Source organism: Aphelocoma coerulescens, unplaced genomic scaffold, assembly GCF_041296385.1.
Source record: "Aphelocoma coerulescens isolate FSJ_1873_10779 unplaced genomic scaffold, UR_Acoe_1.0 HiC_scaffold_314, whole genome shotgun sequence".
Classification (NCBI taxonomy): Eukaryota; Metazoa; Chordata; class Aves; order Passeriformes; family Corvidae; genus Aphelocoma; species Aphelocoma coerulescens.
Window position 1 is genome coordinate 48,280 of NW_027183658.1, and position 21,425 is coordinate 69,704.

Sequence of the window (21,425 nt, forward strand, 5' to 3'; positions counted from 1 at the left end):
AACTGTGACCTCACAACCCCAATTTTGATCTCCAAAACACAAACCGTGACCCCCAAAACCCACAAACTCAACCCCAAAACCCCAACTGTGACTCCAAACCCCCAAATTTTGATCTTTAAAGCCCCAATGGTGACCTTCAAACCCTTGCCCTCACCATCAAATCCCCAATATTGACCCCAAAACCCCAACCGTGACCTTCAAACCCCAATTTCGACCTTCAAAACACCGATTGTGACCCCCAGCCTCCCCAGTTTTGACCCTCAGCCCTCAATTTCAACCCCAACCCCCCTAACCCTCAGCCCCCTCCCCATTTCTTAGGTGCTGGCAGACGGTGCAGCAGCCCTGTGACCCACCCAGGAACGGGGTGACCAAGGTGCCCCCCAAGACCCTCGGCACCATCGACCGAAGCCCTCGGATCCCTCATTTTTGGGGGAAAAAAAGGCGGGATGAGGATCCTCTGTGAGAGAGGAGGGATCCCCCCATGGTCCTTTTTTTGGGGGGGGAGAGGGGGGTTTCTCCTTGGAGAGGACATCCCTGGGGGAGTTTGGGGTTGGATCCAGCTCTGGGAGCGTCGCTGGAGCTGGAAATTCCTCATCTCCATGGAAATTATATTTATTAACGTATTTATTTCATGTCCCAAAAAATCACCTGGAAAAGGGGGGGATGGAATGGGGGGGATTCCCAAAGGAAGGGGGGCAGTGCTGATGACCCCTTTGGGGGTCAAGATTTGGGGCTGAGGGTCCGAGCTTGGGGTTTGAGGGGTCACAGTTGGGGTTTTGAGGTCATGGTTGAGGTTCTGGAGGTCGAGATTGGGGGTTTTGGGGGTCACAGTTGGGGTTTTGGGGGACCAAGATCGGGGTGTTGGAGCCGAGGTTGACTTTTGGGAGTCGAGGTTGGGGGTTTGGGGGGTCACAGATGAGATTTTGGGGTCAAAACCGGGGGTTTTGGGGTCGTGACTGGAGTTTTGGGGGTCATGGACAGAGTTTTGGAGATCCAAATTGGGTGTTTGGAGGTCGAGATTGGGTTGAGGGGGGTCATGTTTGGGGTTTTGAGGTCAAAACTGGGGTTTGGGGTCAAGCTTGGGATTTTGGATGTCAAGCTTGGGGTTGTGAGGTTTGAGATTGGAGCTTTGGAGGTTCAGGTCGGGGTTTTGGGGTTCAAGACTGGGGTTTGGGGGGTCGAGGTTGGAATTTTGAAGGTCACAATTGACATTTTGGGGTCACAATTGGCATTTTGGGGTCGAGTTTGGGATTTTGGAGGGCACAGTTGGGGTTTTGAAGTTCAAGGCTGGCTTTTGGAAATCATGGTTGGCTTTTGGGGTGGTGGTTGGGGTTTGGATCACCAAATCTGGGGTTTTGAACATCGAGATCGGAGCTTTGGGGCTTGAGATTGGAGGTTTGGGGTGACAGTTGGCATTTTGGGGGTCGTGGGTAGGGTTTGAGGGTTGTGGGGTGGCTTGGAGGGAATTCCCAACCCCAACAACCAGGACCGAAACCAACCCACACACCGACCCAACCGCCACCGGAGAAGGAAGAAATCCCACAAAACACCCCTTTGCCAAACATCGGCGGGGCGGAGCCCCAAACCCAATAAAAACCTGACCTCTTGCCATCCCAAAATTCCAGTTCCCACCCTTCCCACTCCTCCTGGCATTCGCTGCGGAGATAACGGTGTTTGTTTTCTGGGTGGAAATAGTGCCAGGTGTGCGGGAGCGGCTGGAAAAGCAGGAAAATAGCAACCAAAGAGTTTGGGATGGGTCCTGAGGGGGGTGGGGGGGGGAGGATGGGGAGGGGAGGCTCCAGGGGGTCCCTGATTTCCCTTCCAGGGATTTTGGAAGGGTTGGGATGCTGCTCGTGGCCATCTCTGAGCCCCCACTCAGGGTGGGGTTTGACGATTGACGCTCTGTGGTGACCAACACTGACCCAATGATGACCCAACCGTGACCCAGCCGTGACCCATCGATGATCCAAGGGGTCCCGATGACATTCCCGATGTCCAGGAGCGGTCCTGGAAGACGCCGTGGCCACTCCATCGTTGCGTCACCAAAGGGAGGGGGAGGTTTGGTCCATTCCGGACCCGGGGGCAAAGGTTCCATTCCCGCCACTTCTTCCTGCGGCTCCGCCGGCTCCGAGCGCGTTCCGGCTCTGGCATGGTGCCGGTGGAGGAGCCGTGACAGGGAAAATGAAAGTTTCTGTCTTTCATCTCCACTTCTTCCTCCTCCTCTTCATCCCCGGAGGAACGAGTGAGTAGGGCTGGAATGTTGGTTTTTTTTTTTTGGGAAAACAAGGTGGGATGGGAGGCGACGTCATCTCCTCCTGAGATTTTCCATGGGGATCCCCTGTGGAAGGGAGACTTCACCCCCATCACTTCCATTCCTTGGATAAAATCTCCCTCTCTGAGGTCTCATCCTATTATGGGGTGGATGGGAGTGGGTCGGGGGTACGTGGGGAGGGATTGGGATCCGCAGGGATGGATTTGGATCTGCAGGGATGGGTCAGGGGTCCATGGGGAGGGATTGGGATCCCCAGGGATGGATTGGGATCCACAGGGATCTGCAGGGATGGGTCGGGGGTCCATGGGGAGGGATTGGGATCCACAGGGATGGATTGGGATCTGCAGGGATGGGTCGGGGGTCCATGGGGATGGATTGGGATCCACAGGGATGTGTCAGGGGTCTCTAGGGATGGATTTGGGGTCCTGGGAGATGGATCAGGATCCACAGGAATGGGTCAGGGGTCCCTGAGGATGGGTCAGGGGTCCATAGGGATGGATCGGAGGTCCCTGGGGGTGCATTGGAGGTCCTGGGAGATAGATCAGGGATTTGTGGGGATGGGTCAGGGGTCTCCGGACGTGGACTGGAGGTTGCTCAGGGTGCATTGGAGGTCCCCAGAGATGGGTCAGGGGTCCACAGGTCCACAGGGATGGGTCAGGAGTGCTCAGGGATGCATCAGGAGTTCATGGGAATGAGTCAGGGGTCCCTGGGGATGGACTGAGGGTCCCTGAGGGTGCACTGGGGTCCAGGGAGATGGATCAGGATCCACAGGGATGGGTCAGGGGTCCATGGGAATGGACTGGGAGGTCCATGGGGATGAGTTGGGGGTCCACAGGGATGGGTCAAGTGTCCAGAGGGATGGGTCAGGTGTCCATAGGGCCGGGTCATGGATCAATGGGTCCACAGGTGTGGGTTGGGGGTCCACAGGGATAAGTCAGGGATCCAGGGAGACGGATCAGGATCCTCAGGGATGGATCAGGTCCCCACCTCCCCCCATCCTTATCTGGTGACACCACCAGCACATTCCGGGAGCTCCTTATCAGACCCCCCCCTCCCCCCCATTCGTCTCTGGCTCTTCCTGGTTCCCCATCCCCCTCCTCCTCCTCCGCATCCCCCCCGCCGCCAATCCCAGCGGTTGGGGAGCATTGGAGCTGGGAAACCTCGTTAAGCGGCCGTGTTAATTACACCAGAGCGGCTCATCAAAGCAGCCGCAGCTGGAGATCCTCAAGGAAGAGCAATCAGGCTGGGAAAATGCGGATTCCGTAGGCGACGGGGCTTTTTTTGGGGGGATGTTTGAAGTGGTTTTTTTAGGAGTTATTTTCGTTAATTCAGGTTGGGGTTGGTTTGGTTTTTTTTTTCCTCCAAGCCGGAAATTTTCCAAAAGGAATTTGAGTCATCCTTGGGTGAGGGCAAAGTGTCCCCGTGGCTCCGAAGGTGGCCCACGAGCCGAGCAGAGTCAGCTCAAAGGTGTCACAGTCCTGGCGGTCACCTGGGCACTCACCTGGGCACGTGCCACGGATCCACGGTCCCGTGTGGGGATTGCGGGATTGTCGTCGCTTCCCTCTGGGAAACGAAACTTGGAACTCCAGGAAGAGAAAGAGCAAAGGCGAGGGAGGGCCAAGGTCTGAGTGGGAAAGGAGCAGTGAGAAATGAAAGTGAAGTTGATAACGGGAGAGATAAGAGATCACCTGGATGGCTACCTGGAATTGATAGTGGCACGTGGGGCTGAAAACAGCTACCTGGAATTGATAACGCTACCTGTGGCCGATAAGGGCACGTGGGGAAGGGCTGGGGGAGATCCAAGGGGTGCAGAGGGGCAGGAATGTGGGAATAAAAGCGGGAGATGCCGAGGGTCTCGTCACCCTTGGGGTGATGGGGAGGATGAGGGGGGGGGAGGCACTCGGTGTTCCCGAAATTGAGGAATTGTGACTTAAAGGGAACATTCCAGAGGGTCACGCCTGCACCAGGTGGGTCCAAACCCTTGCCATGAGCCCCAGAAGGTACCGGGGGGGGTCAAAAAAAACCACGGGGACAATGGGAACATCGAGTCCAGGACATGCCAAGCCCATCCCAGACTGGGACTTTCCTCTCTCTCCGCAGCATCTGGGAGCATCGTGGGACCCCCAACCACAGACACCTCCAGGCTCCACACGGAAAAAGGGAAGGGGACAAAACTCAGGACTGATGAAAAGGTTGGGGACAACGGGAATACCACAACAACCAAAATCACCATCAGCAGCCCCACGGGAAGTTCCACAGTGGTTACACCGACCTGGAGCAGCGCTAAAACGAGGAGTAAGTCGGACGGATCCTCCACCACATCTGCAGGAACAAGTAAGCCCGAAACAGAACCCAACCCTACACCCACCAACACCACTACAGCAGCCACTGCCACCACTGAATCCATCACCAGCTCCACAACTACAAGTAGCAGCGCTACACCCACCAGCACCAGCTCCACACTCACCACTAGCAGCTCTGAAACTACAAGTAGCAGCTCTACACCCACCAGCAGTAGTAGCTCTACTTCCAGCGCCACCACTCCAATAACAACCACTACCACTTCTACACCTCCAAGTAGCAGCTCTGCTCCCATCACCATATCTACACCCACCAGCACCAGCTCTGCACTCACCAGTACTACCTCTATACCTACAAGTAGCAGCTCCGCACTCACCAGTAGTAGCTCTACACCCACTAGTAATACTTCAACATCAGCAAGTGCCAGGTCTATACCTGCAAGTAGCAGCTCTACACCCACCACAACCTCTACAACAAACAGCAGGATATCTACACCTGCAAGTACCAATTCTAGATCCACCACCATTACTACACCCACCACTACTGCCTCTACACCCACCCCTACACCTGCAACAACTACTTCTACATCCACCACCAGCGCTACACCCATCACTACAGCCTCTAAAGCAACCCCTACACTTGCAAATACCTCCACTACACCCACCACCAAAACTACAACCACCAGCAGCAGCTCTGCAATCACCAGTAGTAGCTCTGCACGTACAAGTAGTGTCTTGACAACAAACACTACAAGCTCTAAAACCACAGCTACTATCACTAACCCTACAAGTAGCAGCACTACACTCACCACCATCACTACACCCACCACTACTGCCTCTACACCCACCCAGACTAGCTCAGCTCCCACCACTACCAGCTCTACACTCACCTCCATCTCTACACCATCCAGTAGCACCACAACGCCCATCACTAGTAGCTCTACACCCACAAGTAGCACCTCTACGCTCACCACCACTTCTACACCTACAAGCACCAGTTCTACTCCTACCACCACCTCCACACCCACCACTAGCAGCTCTCAAACTACAAGTGCCCACACTCCACACACCACTAGTAGCTCTACACACACCACTGCCACTACACCCACCACTACAAGTTCTTCAACTACACCTAGCAGCCCTACACCCACCACTACTGGCTCTACAACCAGTACCACCTCTACACTACCAACCAGTAGCAGTTCAGCGCCTACAAGTAGTAGCTCTACACCCAGCACTAGCACATCTACACCCACCAGCACCAGCTCCACACCCACCACTAGCAGCTCTGAAACTACAAGTAGCAGCTCTACACCCACCAGCAGTAGTAGCTCGACATCCAGCGCCACCACTCCAATAACAACCACAAGCAGTTCAACTCCTACAAGTAGTAGCTCTACACCCACCAGTAGCATATCTACACCCACCAGCACCAGCTCCACACCCACCACTAGCAGCTCTGAAACTACAAGTACCACCTCTACACCCACCAGCAGTAGCTCTACTTCCAGCGCCACCTCTCCACTAACAACCACTACCACTTCTACACCTCCAAGTAGCAGCTCTGCTCCCAGCACCATATATACACCCACCAGCACCAGCTCCACACTCACCAGTACTACCTCTACACCTACGAGTAGCAGCTCCGCACTCACCAGTACTACCTCTACACCTACAAGTAGCAGCTCCGCACTCACCAGTAGTAGCTCTACACCTACAAGTAGCAGCACTACACTCACCACCATCACTACACCCACCACTACTGCCTCTACACCCACCCACACTAGCTCAGCTCCCACCACTACCAGCTCTACACTCACCTCCATCTCTACACCATCCAGTAGCACCTCAACGCCCATCACTAGTAGCTCTACACCCACAAGTAGCACCTCTACGCTCACCACCACTTCTACACCTACAAGCACCAGTTCTACTCCTACCACCACCTCCACACCCACCACTAGCAGCTCTCAAACTACAAGTGCCCACACTCCACACACCACTAGTAGCTCTACACACACCACTGCCACTACACCCACCACTACCAGTTCTTCAACTACACCTAGCAGCCCTACACCCACCACTACTGGCTCTACAACCAGTGCCACCTCTACACTCCCAACCAGTAGCACTTCAGCGCCTACAAGTAGTAGCTCTACACCCAGCACTAGCACATATACACCCACCAGCACCAGCTCCACACCCACCACTAGCAGCTCTGAAACTACAAGTAGCAGCTCTACACCCACCAGCAGTAGTAGCTCTACACCCACCAGCAGTAGTAGCTCTACATCCAGCACCACCTCTCCAATAACAACCACAAGCAGTTCAACTCCTACAAGTAGTAGCTCTACACCCACCAGTAGCATATCTACACCCACCAGCACCAGCTCCACACCCACCACTAGCAGCTCTGAAACTACAAGTACCACCTCTACACCCACCAGCAGTAGTAGCTCTACATCCAGCGCCACCTCTACACTAACAACCACTACCACTTCTACACCTCCAAGTAGCAGCTCTGCTCCCATCACCATATCTACACCCACCAGCACCAGCTCTGCACTCACCACTTCTAGCTCTGCACCTGCAAGTAGCAGCTCCGCACTCACCAGTAGTAGCTCTACACCTACAAGTAGCAGCACTACACTCACCACCATCACTACACCCACCACTACTGCCTCTACACCCACCCAGACTAGCTCAGCTCCCACCACTACCAGCTCTACACTCACCTCCATCTCTACACCATCCAGTAGCACTTCAACGCCCATCACTAGTAGCTCTACACCCACAAGTAGCACCTCTACGCTCACCACCACTTCTACACCTACAAGCACCAGTTCTACTCCTACCACCACCTCCACACCCACCACTAGCAGCTCTGAAACTACAAGTGCCCACACTCCACACACCACTAGTAGCTCTACACACACCACTGCCACTACACCCGCCACTACCAGTTCTTCAACTACACCTAGCAGCCCTACACCCACCACAACTGGCTCTACAACCAGTGCCACCTCTACACTATCAACCACAAGCAGTTCAACTCCTACAAGTAGTAGCTCTACACCCACCAGTAGCATATCTGCACCCACCAGCACCAGCTCCGCACCCACTACTGGCAGCTCTGAAACTACAAGTACCACCTCTACACCCACCAGCAGTAGTAGCTCTACATCCAGTGCCACCTCTCCACTAACAACCACTACCACTTCTACACCTCCAAGTAGCAGCTCTGCTCCCATCACCATATCTACACCCACCAGCACCACCTCCACACTCACCAGTACTAGCTCTACACCTACAAGTAGTAGCTCTACACCCACCAGTAGCATATCTACACCCACCAGCACCAGCTCCACACCCACCACTAGCAGCTCTGAAACTACAAGTACCACCTCTACACCCACCAGCAGTAGCTCTACATCCAGCGCCACCTCTACACTAACAACCACTACCACTTCTACACCTCCAAGTAGCAGCTCTGCTCCCAGCACCATATCTACACCCACCAGCACCACCTCCACACTCACCAGTAGTAGCTCTGCACCTACAAGTAGCAGCTCCACACTCACCAGTAGTAGCTCTACACCTACAAGTAGCAGCACTACACTCACCACCATCACTACACCCACCACTACTGCCTCTACACCCACCCAGACTAGCTCAGCTCCCACCACTACCAGCTCTACACTCACCTCCATCTCTACACCATCCAGTAGCACCTCAACGCCCATCACTAGTAGCTCTACACCCACAAGTAGCAGCTCGACACACACCACCACTTCTACACCTACAAGCACCAGTTCTACTCCTACCACCACCTCCACACCCACCACTAGCAGCTCTCAAACTACAAGTGCCCACACTCCACACACCACTAGTAGCTCTACACACACCACTGCCACTACACCCACCACTACAAGTTCTTCAACTACACCTAGCAGCCCTACACCCACCACAATTGGCTCTACAACCAGTGCCACCTCTACACTACCAACCACTAGCACTTCAGCGCCTACAAGTAGTAGCTCTACACCCAGCACTAGCACATCTACACCCACGAGCACCAGCTCCACACCCACCACTAGCAGCTCTGAAACTACACCTAGCAGCTCTACACCCACCAGCAGTAGTAGCTCTACATCCAGCGCCACCTCTACACTAACAACCACTACCACTTCTACACCTCCAAGTAGCAGCTCTGCTCCCATCACCATATCTACACCCACCAGCACCACCTCCACACTCACCAGTACTAGCTCTACACCTACAAGTAGTAGCTCTACACCCACCAGTAGCATATCTACACCCACCAGCACCAGCTCCACACCCACCACTAGCAGCTCTGAAACTACAAGTACCACCTCTACACCCACCAGCAGTAGCTCTACATCCAGCGCCACCTCTACACTAACAACCACTACCACTTCTACACCTCCAAGTAGCAGCTCTGCTCCCATCACCATATCTACACCCACCAGCACCACCTCCGCACTCACCACTTCTAGCTCTGCACCTACAAGTAGCAGCTCCGCACTCACCAGTAGTAGCTCTACACCTACAAGTAGCAGCACTACACTCACCACCATCACTACACCCACCACTACTGCCTCTACACCCACCCAGACTAGCTCAGCTCCCACCACTACCAGCTCTACACTCACCTCCATCTCTACACCATCCAGTAGCACCTCAACGCCCATCACTAGTAGCTCTACACCCACAAGTAGCACCTCTACGCTCACCACCACTTCTACACCTACAAGCACCAGTTCTACTCCTACCACCACCTCCACACCCACCACTAGCAGCTCTCAAACTACAAGTGCCCACACTCCACACACCACTAGTAGCTCTACACACACCACTGCCACTACACCCGCCACTACCAGTTCTTCAACTACACCTAGCAGCCCTACACCCACCACAACTGGCTCTACAACCAGTGCCACCTCTACACTATCAACCACAAGCAGTTCAACTCCTACAAGTAGTAGCTCTACACCCACCAGTAGCATATCTGCACCCACCAGCACCAGCTCCGCACCCACTACTGGCAGCTCTGAAACTACAAGTACCACCTCTACACCCACCAGCAGTAGTAGCTCTACATCCAGTGCCACCTCTCCACTAACAACCACTACCACTTCTACACCTCCAAGTAGCAGCTCTGCTCCCATCACCATATCTACACCCACCAGCACCACCTCCACACTCACCAGTACTAGCTCTACACCTACAAGTAGTAGCTCTACACCCACCAGTAGCATATCTACACCCACCAGCACCAGCTCCACACCCACCACTAGCAGCTCTGAAACTACAAGTACCACCTCTACACCCACCAGCAGTAGCTCTACATCCAGCGCCACCTCTACACTAACAACCACTACCACTTCTACACCTCCAAGTAGCAGCTCTGCTCCCAGCACCATATCTACACCCACCAGCACCACCTCCACACTCACCAGTAGTAGCTCTGCACCTACAAGTAGCAGCTCCACACTCACCAGTAGTAGCTCTACACCTACAAGTAGCAGCACTACACTCACCACCATCACTACACCCACCACTACTGCCTCTACACCCACCCAGACTAGCTCAGCTCCCACCACTACCAGCTCTACACTCACCTCCATCTCTACACCATCCAGTAGCACCTCAACGCCCATCACTAGTAGCTCTACACCCACAAGTAGCAGCTCGACACACACCACCACTTCTACACCTACAAGCACCAGTTCTACTCCTACCACCACCTCCACACCCACCACTAGCAGCTCTCAAACTACAAGTGCCCACACTCCACACACCACTAGTAGCTCTACACACACCACTGCCACTACACCCACCACTACAAGTTCTTCAACTACACCTAGCAGCCCTACACCCACCACAATTGGCTCTACAACCAGTGCCACCTCTACACTACCAACCACTAGCACTTCAGCGCCTACAAGTAGTAGCTCTACACCCAGCACTAGCACATCTACACCCACGAGCACCAGCTCCACACCCACCACTAGCAGCTCTGAAACTACACCTAGCAGCTCTACACCCACCAGCAGTAGTAGCTCTACATCCAGCGCCACCTCTACACTAACAACCACTACCACTTCTACACCTCCAAGTAGCAGCTCTGCTCCCATCACCATATCTACACCCACCAGCACCACCTCCACACTCACCAGTACTAGCTCTACACCTACAAGTAGTAGCTCTACACCCACCAGTAGCATATCTACACCCACCAGCACCAGCTCCACACCCACCACTAGCAGCTCTGAAACTACAAGTACCACCTCTACACCCACCAGCAGTAGCTCTACATCCAGCGCCACCTCTACACTAACAACCACTACCACTTCTACACCTCCAAGTAGCAGCTCTGCTCCCATCACCATATCTACACCCACCAGCACCACCTCCGCACTCACCACTTCTAGCTCTGCACCTACAAGTAGCAGCTCCGCACTCACCAGTAGTAGCTCTACACCTACAAGTAGCAGCACTACACTCACCACCATCACTACACCCACCACTACTGCCTCTACACCCACCCAGACTAGCTCAGCTCCCACCACTACCAGCTCTACACTCACCTCCATCTCTACACCATCCAGTAGCACCTCAACGCCCATCACTAGTAGCTCTACACCCACAAGTAGCACCTCTACGCTCACCACCACTTCTACACCTACAAGCACCAGTTCTACTCCTACCACCACCTCCACACCCACCACTAGCAGCTCTCAAACTACAAGTGCCCACACTCCACAAACCACTAGTAGCTCTACACACACCACTGCCACTACACCCACCACTACCAGTTCTTCAACTACACCTAGCAGCCCTACACCCACCACAACTGGCTCTACAACCAGTGCCACCTCTACACTATCAACCACAAGCAGTTCAACTCCTACAAGTAGTAGCTCTACACCCACCAGTAGCATATCTACACCCACCAGCACCAGCTCCGCACCCACTACTGGCAGCTCTGAAACTACAAGTACCACCTCTACACCCACCAGCAGTAGTAGCTCTACATCCAGTGCCACCTCTCCACTAACAACCACTACCACTTCTACACCTCCAAGTAGCAGCTCTGCTCCCATCACCATATCTACACCCACCAGCACCACCTCCACACTCACCAGTACTAGCTCTACACCTACAAGTAGTAGCTCTACACCCACCAGTAGCATATCTACACCCACCAGCACCAGCTCCACACCCACCACTAGCAGCTCTGAAACTACAAGTACCACCTCTACACCCACCAGCAGTAGCTCTACATCCAGCGCCACCTCTCCACTAACAACCACTACCACTTCTACACCTCCAAGTAGCAGCTCTGCTCCCAGCACCACCTCCACACTCACCAGTACTAGCTCTACACCTACAAGTAGTAGCTCTACACCCACCAGTAGCATATCTACACCCACCAGCACCAGCTCCACACCCACCACTAGCAGCTCTGAAACTACAAGTACCACCTCTACACCCACCAGCAGTAGCTCTACATCCAGCGCCACCTCTCCACTAACAACCACTACCACTTCTACACCTCCAAGTAGCAGCTCTGCTCCCATCACCATATCTACACCCACCAGCACCAGCTCTGCACTCACCACTTCTAGCTCTGCACCTACAAGTAGCAGCTCCGCACTCACCAGTAGTAGCTCTACACCTACAAGTAGCAGCACTACACTCACCACCATCACTACACCCACCACTACTGCCTCTACACCCACCCAGACTAGCTCAGCTCCCACCACTACCAGCTCTACACTCACCTCCATCTCTACACCATCCAGTAGCACCTCAACGCCCATCACTAGTAGCTCTACACCCACAAGTAGCAGCTCGACACACACCACCACTTCTACACCTACAAGCACCAGTTCTACTCCTACCACCACCTCCACACCCACCACTAGCAGCTCTCAAACTACAAGTGCCCACACTCCACACACCACTAGTAGCTCTACACACACCACTGCCACTACACCCACCACTACAAGTTCTTCAACTACACCTAGCAGCCCTACACCCACCACAATTGGCTCTACAACCAGTGCCACCTCTACACTACCAACCACTAGCACTTCAGCGCCTACAAGTAGTAGCTCTACACCCAGCACTAGCACATCTACACCCACGAGCACCAGCTCCACACCCACCACTAGCAGCTCTGAAACTACACCTAGCAGCTCTACACCCACCAGCAGTAGTAGCTCTACATCCAGCGCCACCTCTACACTAACAACCACTACCACTTCTACACCTCCAAGTAGCAGCTCTGCTCCCATCACCATATCTACACCCACCAGCACCACCTCCACACTCACCAGTACTAGCTCTACACCTACAAGTAGTAGCTCTACACCCACCAGTAGCATATCTACACCCACCAGCACCAGCTCCACACCCACCACTAGCAGCTCTGAAACTACAAGTACCACCTCTACACCCACCAGCAGTAGCTCTACATCCAGCGCCACCTCTACACTAACAACCACTACCACTTCTACACCTCCAAGTAGCAGCTCTGCTCCCATCACCATATCTACACCCACCAGCACCACCTCCGCACTCACCACTTCTAGCTCTGCACCTACAAGTAGCAGCTCCGCACTCACCAGTAGTAGCTCTACACCTACAAGTAGCAGCACTACACTCACCACCATCACTACACCCACCACTACTGCCTCTACACCCACCCAGACTAGCTCAGCTCCCACCACTACCAGCTCTACACTCACCTCCATCTCTACACCATCCAGTAGCACCTCAACGCCCATCACTAGTAGCTCTACACCCACAAGTAGCACCTCTACGCTCACCACCACTTCTACACCTACAAGCACCAGTTCTACTCCTACCACCACCTCCACACCCACCACTAGCAGCTCTCAAACTACAAGTGCCCACACTCCACAAACCACTAGTAGCTCTACACACACCACTGCCACTACACCCACCACTACCAGTTCTTCAACTACACCTAGCAGCCCTACACCCACCACAACTGGCTCTACAACCAGTGCCACCTCTACACTATCAACCACAAGCAGTTCAACTCCTACAAGTAGTAGCTCTACACCCACCAGTAGCATATCTACACCCACCAGCACCAGCTCCGCACCCACTACTGGCAGCTCTGAAACTACAAGTACCACCTCTACACCCACCAGCAGTAGTAGCTCTACATCCAGTGCCACCTCTCCACTAACAACCACTACCACTTCTACACCTCCAAGTAGCAGCTCTGCTCCCATCACCATATCTACACCCACCAGCACCACCTCCACACTCACCAGTACTAGCTCTACACCTACAAGTAGTAGCTCTACACCCACCAGTAGCATATCTACACCCACCAGCACCAGCTCCACACCCACCACTAGCAGCTCTGAAACTACAAGTACCACCTCTACACCCACCAGCAGTAGCTCTACATCCAGCGCCACCTCTCCACTAACAACCACTACCACTTCTACACCTCCAAGTAGCAGCTCTGCTCCCAGCACCACCTCCACACTCACCAGTACTAGCTCTACACCTACAAGTAGTAGCTCTACACCCACCAGTAGCATATCTACACCCACCAGCACCAGCTCCACACCCACCACTAGCAGCTCTGAAACTACAAGTACCACCTCTACACCCACCAGCAGTAGCTCTACATCCAGCGCCACCTCTCCACTAACAACCACTACCACTTATACACCTCCAAGTAGCAGCTCTGCTCCCAGCACCATATCTACACCCACCAGCACCAGCTCTGCACTCACCACTTCTAGCTCTGCACCTACAAGTAGCAGCTCCGCACTCACCAGTAGTAGCTCTACACCTACAAGTAGCAGCACTACACTCACCACCATCACTACACCCACCACTACTGCCTCTACACCCACCCAGACTAGCTCAGCTCCCACCACTACCAGCTCTACACTCACCTCCATCTCTACACCATCCAGTAGCACCTCAACGCCCATCACTAGTAGCTCTACACCCACAGGTAGCACCTCTACGCTCACCACCACTTCTACACCTACAAGCACCAGTTCTACTCCTACCACCACCTCCACACCCACCACTAGCAGCTCTCAAACTACAAGTGCCCACACTCCACACACCACTAGTAGCTCTACACACACCACTGCCACTACACCCACCACTACCAGTTCTTCAACTACACCTAGCAGCCCTACACCCACCACTACTGGCTCTACAACCAGTGCCACCTCTACACTACCAACCAGTAGCACTTCAGCGCCTACAAGAAGTAGCTCTACACCCAGCACTAGCACATCTACACCCACGAGCACCAGCTCCACACCCACCACTAGCAGCTCTGAAACTACACCTAGCAGCTCTACACCCACCAGCAGTAGTAGCTCTACATCCAGCGCCACCTCTACACTAACAACCACTACCACTTCTACACCTCCAAGTAGCAGCTCTGCTCCCATCACCATATCTACACCCACCAGCACCACCTCCACACTCACCAGTGCTAGTTCAACTCCTACAAGTAGTAGCTCTACACCCACCAGTAGCATATCTACACCCACCAGCACCAGCTCCACACCCACCACTAGCAGCTCTGAAACTACAAGTAGCAGCTCTACACCCACCAGCAGTAGTAGCTCTACACCCACCAGCAGTAGCTCTACATACAGAACCACCACTCCAATAACAACCACTAGCAGTTCAACTCCTACAAGTAGTAGCTCTACACCCACCAGTAGCATATCTACACCCACCAGCACCACCTCCACACTCACCAGTACTAGCTCTACACCTACAAGTAGTAGCTCTACACCCACCAGTAGCATATCTACACCCACCAGCACCAGCTCCACACCCACCACTAGCAGCTCTGAAACTACAAGTACCACCTCTACACCCACCAGCAGTAGCTCTACATCCAGCGCCACCTCTACACTAACAACCACTACCACTTCTACACCTCCAAGTAGCAGCTCTGCTCCCAGCACCACCTCCACACTCACCAGTACTAGCTCTACACCTACAAGTAGTAGCTCTACACCCACCAGTAGCATATCTACACCCACCAGCACCAGCTCCACACCCACCACTAGCAGCTCTGAAACTCCAAGTACCACCTCTACACCCACCAGCAGTAGCTCTACATCCAGCGCCACCTCTACACTAACAACCACTACCACTTCTACACCTCCAAGTAGCAGCTCTGCTCCCAGCACCACCTCCACACTCACCAGTAGTAGCTCTGCACCTACAAGTAGCAGCTCCGCACTCACCAGTAGTAGCTCTACACCTACAAGTAGCAGCACTACACTCACCACCATCACTACACCCACCACTACTGCCTCTACACCCACCCAGACTAGCTCAGCTCCCACCACTACCAGCTCTACACTCACCTCCATCTCTACACCATCCAGTAGCACCTCAACGCCCATCACTAGTAGCTCTACACCCACAAGTAGCAGCTCGACGCTCACCACCACTTCTACACCTACAAGCACCAGTTCTACTCCTACCACCACCTCCACACCCACCACTAGCAGCTCTCAAACTACAAGTGCCCACACTCCACACACCACTAGTAGCTCTACACACACCACTGCCACTACACCCACCACTACCAGTTCTTCAACGACACCTAGCAGCCCTACACCCACCACTACTGGCTCTACAACCAGTGCCACCTCTACACTACCAACCACTAGCACTTCAGCGCCTACAAGTAGTGGCTCTACACCCACCAGTAGCATATCTACACCCACCAGCAGTAGCTCCACACTCACCACTAGCAGCTCTGAAACTACAAGTAGCAGCTCTGCAGCCACCAGCAGTAGTAGCTCTACATCCAGCGCCACCTCTACACTAACAACCACTACCACTTCTACACCTCCAAGTAGCAGCTCTGCTCCCATCACCATATCTACACCCACCAGCACCAGCTCTGCACTCACCACTTCTAGCTCTGCACCTACAAGTAGCAGCTCCGCACTCACCAGTAGTAGCTCTACACCTACAAGTAGCAGCACTACACTCACCACCATCACTACACCCACCACTACTGCCTCTACACCCACCCAGACTAGCTCAGCTCCCACCACTACCAGCTCTACACTCACCTCCATCTCTACACCATCCAGTAGCACCTCAACGCCCATCACTAGTAGCTCTACACCCACAAGTAGCAGCTCGACACACACCACCACTTCTACACCTACAAGCACCAGTTCTACTCCTACCACCACCTCCACACCCACCACTAGCAGCTCTCAAACTACAAGTGCCCACACTCCACACACCACTAGTAGCTCTACACACACCACTGCCACTACACCCACCACTACAAGTTCTTCAACTACACCTAGCAGCCCTACACCCACCACTACTGGCTCTACAACCAGTGCCACCTCTACACTACCAACCAGTAGCACTTCAGCGCCTACAAGTAGTAGCTCTACACCCAGCACTAGCACATCTACACCCACCAGCACCAGCTCCACACCCACCACTAGCAGCTCTGAAACTACAAGTAGCAGCTCTGCAGCCACCAGCAGTAGTAGCTCTACATCCAGCGCCACCTCTACACTAACAACCACTACCACTTCTACACCTCCAAGTAGCAGCTCTGCTCCCATCACCATATCTACACCCACCAGCACCACCTCCACACTCACCAGTACTAGCTCTACACCTACAAGTAGTAGCTCTACACCCACCAGTAGCATATCTACACCCACCAGCACCAGCTCCACACCCACCACTAGCAGCTCTGAAACTCCAAGTAGCAGCTCTACACCCACCAGCAGTAGTAGCTCTACATCCAGCGCCACCACTCCAATAACAACCACTAGCAGTTCAACTCCTACAAGTAGTAGCTCTACACCCACCAGTAGCATATCTACACCCACCAGCACCAGCTCCACACCCACCACTAGCAGCTCTGAAACTACAAGTAGCAGCTCTACACCCACCAGCAGTAGTAGCTCTACACCCACCAGCAGTAGCTCTACATACAGCACCACCACTCCAATAACAACCACAAGCAGTTCAACTCCTACAAGTAGTAGCTCTACACCCACCAGTAGCATATCTACACCCACCAGCACCAGCTCCACACCCACCACTAGCAGCTCTGAAACTACAAGTACCACCTCTACACCCACCAGCAGTAGTAGCTCTACATCCAGCGCCACCTCTACACTAACAACTACTACCACTTCTACCCCTCCAAGTAGCAGCTCTGCTCCCATCACCATATCTACACCCACCAGCACCAGCTCTGCACTCACCACTTCTAGCTCTGCACCTACAAGTAGCAGCTCCGCACTCACCAGTAGTAGCTCTACACCTACAAGTAGCAGCACTACACTCACCACCATCACTACACCCACCACTACTGCCTCTACACCCACCCAGACTAGCTCAGCTCCCACCACTACCAGCTCTACACTCACCTCCATCTCTACACCATCCAGTAGCACCTCAACGCCCATCACTAGTAGCTCTACACCCACAAGTAGCACCTCTACGCTCACCACCACTTCTACACCTACAAGCACCAGTTCTACTCCTACCACCACCTCCACACCCACCACTAGCAGCTCTCAAACTACAAGTGCCCACACTCCACACACCACTAGTAGCTCTACACACACCACTGCCACTACACCCACCACTACAAGTTCTTCAACTACGCCTAGCAGCCCTACACCCACCACTACTGGCTCTACAACCAGTGCCACCTCTACACTACCAACCACTAGCACTTCAGCGCCTACAAGTAGTGGCTCTACACCCAGCACTAGCACATCTACACCCACCAGCACCAGCTCCACACTCACCACTAGCAGCTCTGAAACTACAAGTAGCAGCTCTGCAGCCACCAGCAGTAGTAGCTCTACATCCAGCGCCACCTCTCCACTAACAACCACTACCACTTCTACACCTCCAAGTAGCAGCTCTGCTCCCATCACCATATCTACACCCACCAGCACCACCTCCACACTCACCAGTACTAGCTCTACACCTACAAGTAGTAGCTCTACACCCACCAGTAGCATATCTACACCCACCAGCACCAGCTCCACACCCACCACTAGCAGCTCTGAAACTACAAGTACCACCTCTACACCCACCAGCAGTAGTAGCTCTACATCCAGCGCCACCTCTACACTAACAACCACTACCACTTCTACACCTCCAAGTAGCAGCTCTGCTCCCATCACCATATCTACACCCACCAGCACCAGCTCTGCACTCACCACTTCTAGCTCTGCACCTACAAGTAGCAGCTCCGCACTCACCAGTAGTAGCTCTACACCTACAAGTAGCAGCACTACACTCACCACCATCACTACACCCACCACTACTGCCTCTACACCCACCCAGACTAGCTCAGCTCCCACCACTACCAGCTCTACACTCACCTCCATCTCTACACCATCCAGTAGCACCTCAACGCCCATCACTAGTAGCTCTACACCCACAAGTAGCACCTCTACGCTCACCACCACTTCTACACCTACAAGCACCAGTTCTACTCCTACCACCACCTCCACACCCACCACTAGCAGCTCTCAAACTACAAGTGCCCACACTCCACACACCACTAGTAGCTCTACACACACCACTGCCACTACACCCACCACTACCAGTTCTTCAACTACACCTAGCAGCCCTACACCCACCACTACTGGCTCTACAACCAGTGCCACCTCTACACTACCAACCAGTAGCACTTCAGCGCCTACAAGTAGTAGCTCGACACCCAGCACTAGCACATCTACACCCACCAGCACCAGCTCCACACCCACCTCTAGCAGCTCTGAAACTACAAGTACCACCTCTACACCCACCAGCAGTAGCTCTACATCCAGCGCCACCTCTACACTAACAACCACTACCACTTCTACACCTCCAAGTAGCAGCTCTGCTCCCATCACCATATCTACACCCACCAGCACCAGCTCTGCACTCACCACTTCTAGCTCTGCACCTACAAGTAGCAGCTCCGCACTCACCAGTAGTAGCTCTACACCTACAAGTAGCAGCACTACACTCACCACCATCACTACACCCACCACTACTGCCTCTACACCCACCCAGACTAGCTCAGCTCCCACCACTCCCAGCTCTACACTCACCTCCATCTCTACACCATCCAGTAGCACCTCAACGCCCATCACTAGTAGCTCTACACCCACAAGTAGCACCTCTACGCTCACCACCACTTCTACACCTACAAGCACCAGTTCTACTCCTCCCACCACCTCCACACCCACCACTAGCAGCTCTCAAACTACAAGTGCCCACACTCCACACACCACTAGTAGCTCTACACACACCACTGCCACTACACCCACCACTACCAGTTCTTCAACTACACCTAGCAGCCCTACACCCACCACTACTGGCTCTACAACCAGTGCCACCTCTACACTACCAACCAGTAGCACTTCAGCGCCTACAAGTAGCAGCTCTACACCCAGCACTAGCACATCTACACCCACCAGCACCAGCTCCACACTCACCACTAGCAGCTCTGAAACTACAAGTAGCAGCTCTACACCCACCAGCAGTAGTAGCTCTACACCCACCAGCAGTAGCTCTACATACAGCACCACCACTCCAATAACAACCACAAGCAGTTCAACTCCTACAAGTAGTAGCTCTACATCCACCAGTAGCATATCTACACCCACCAGCACCAGCTCCACACCCACCACTAGCAGCTCTGAAACTACAAGTACCACCTCTACACCCACCAGCAGTAGTAGCTCTACATCCAGCGCCACCTCTACACTAACAACTACTACCACTTCTACCCCTCCAAGTAGCAGCTCTGCTCCCATCACCATATCTACACCCACCAGCACCAGCTCTGCACTCACCACTTCTAGCTCTGCACCTACAAGTAGCAGCTCCGCACTCACCAGTAGTAGCTCTACACCTACAAGTAGCAGCACTACACTCACCACCATCACTACACCCACCACTACTGCCTCTACACCCACCCAGACTAGCTCAGCTCCCACCACTACCAGCTCTACACTCACCTCCATCTCTACACCATCCAGTAGCACCTCAACGCCCATCACTAGTAGCTCTACACCCACAAGTAGCACCTCTACGCTCACCACCACTTCTACACCTACAAGCACCAGTTCTACTCCTACCACCACCTCCACACCCACAACTAGCAGCTCTGAAACTACAAGTGCCCACACTCCACACACCACTAGTAGCTCTACACACACCACTGCCACTACACCCACCACTACAAGTTCTTCAACTACACCTAGCAGCCCTACACCCACCACTACTGGCTCTACAACCAGTGCCACCTCTACACTACCAACCACTAGCACTTCAGCGCCTACAAGTAGTGGCTCTACACCCAGCACTAGCACATCTACACCCACCAGCACCAGCTCCACACTCACCACTAGCAGCTCTGAAACTACAAGTAGCAGCTCTGCAGCCACCAGCAGTAGTAGCTCTACATCCAGCGCCACCTCTCCACTAACAACCACTACCACTTCTACACCTCCAAGTAGCAGCTCTGCTCCCATCACCATATCTACACCCACCCGCACCACCTCCACACTCACCAGTACTAGCTCTACACCTACAAGTAGTAGCTCTACACCCACCAGTAGCATATCTACACCCACCAGCACCAGCTCCACACCCACCACTAGCAGCTCTGAAACTACAAGTACCACCTCTACACCCACCAGCAGTAGTAGCTCTACATCCAGCGCCACCTCTACACTAACAACCACTACCACTTCTACACCTCCAAGTAGCAGCTCTGCTCCCATCAC

The 21,425-nt window shown here is 53.8% G+C and overlaps 1 protein-coding gene across 1 annotated transcript in view; it reads left to right on the forward strand.

Annotated features, from left to right (window-relative positions):
* Positions 1–3,921: 3,921 nt before the first annotated feature.
* Positions 3,922–21,425, forward strand: part of LOC138101505 (mucin-3B-like) — a 42,074-nt gene continuing 24,570 nt past the window's right edge. Inside the window, exons 1-2 of the mRNA XM_068999278.1 lie at positions 3,922–4,045; positions 4,373–21,316. Coding sequence (XP_068855379.1) covers positions 3,922–4,045; positions 4,373–21,316 — 17,068 coding nt within the window. The remainder of the gene's footprint in view (positions 4,046–4,372; positions 21,317–21,425) is intronic.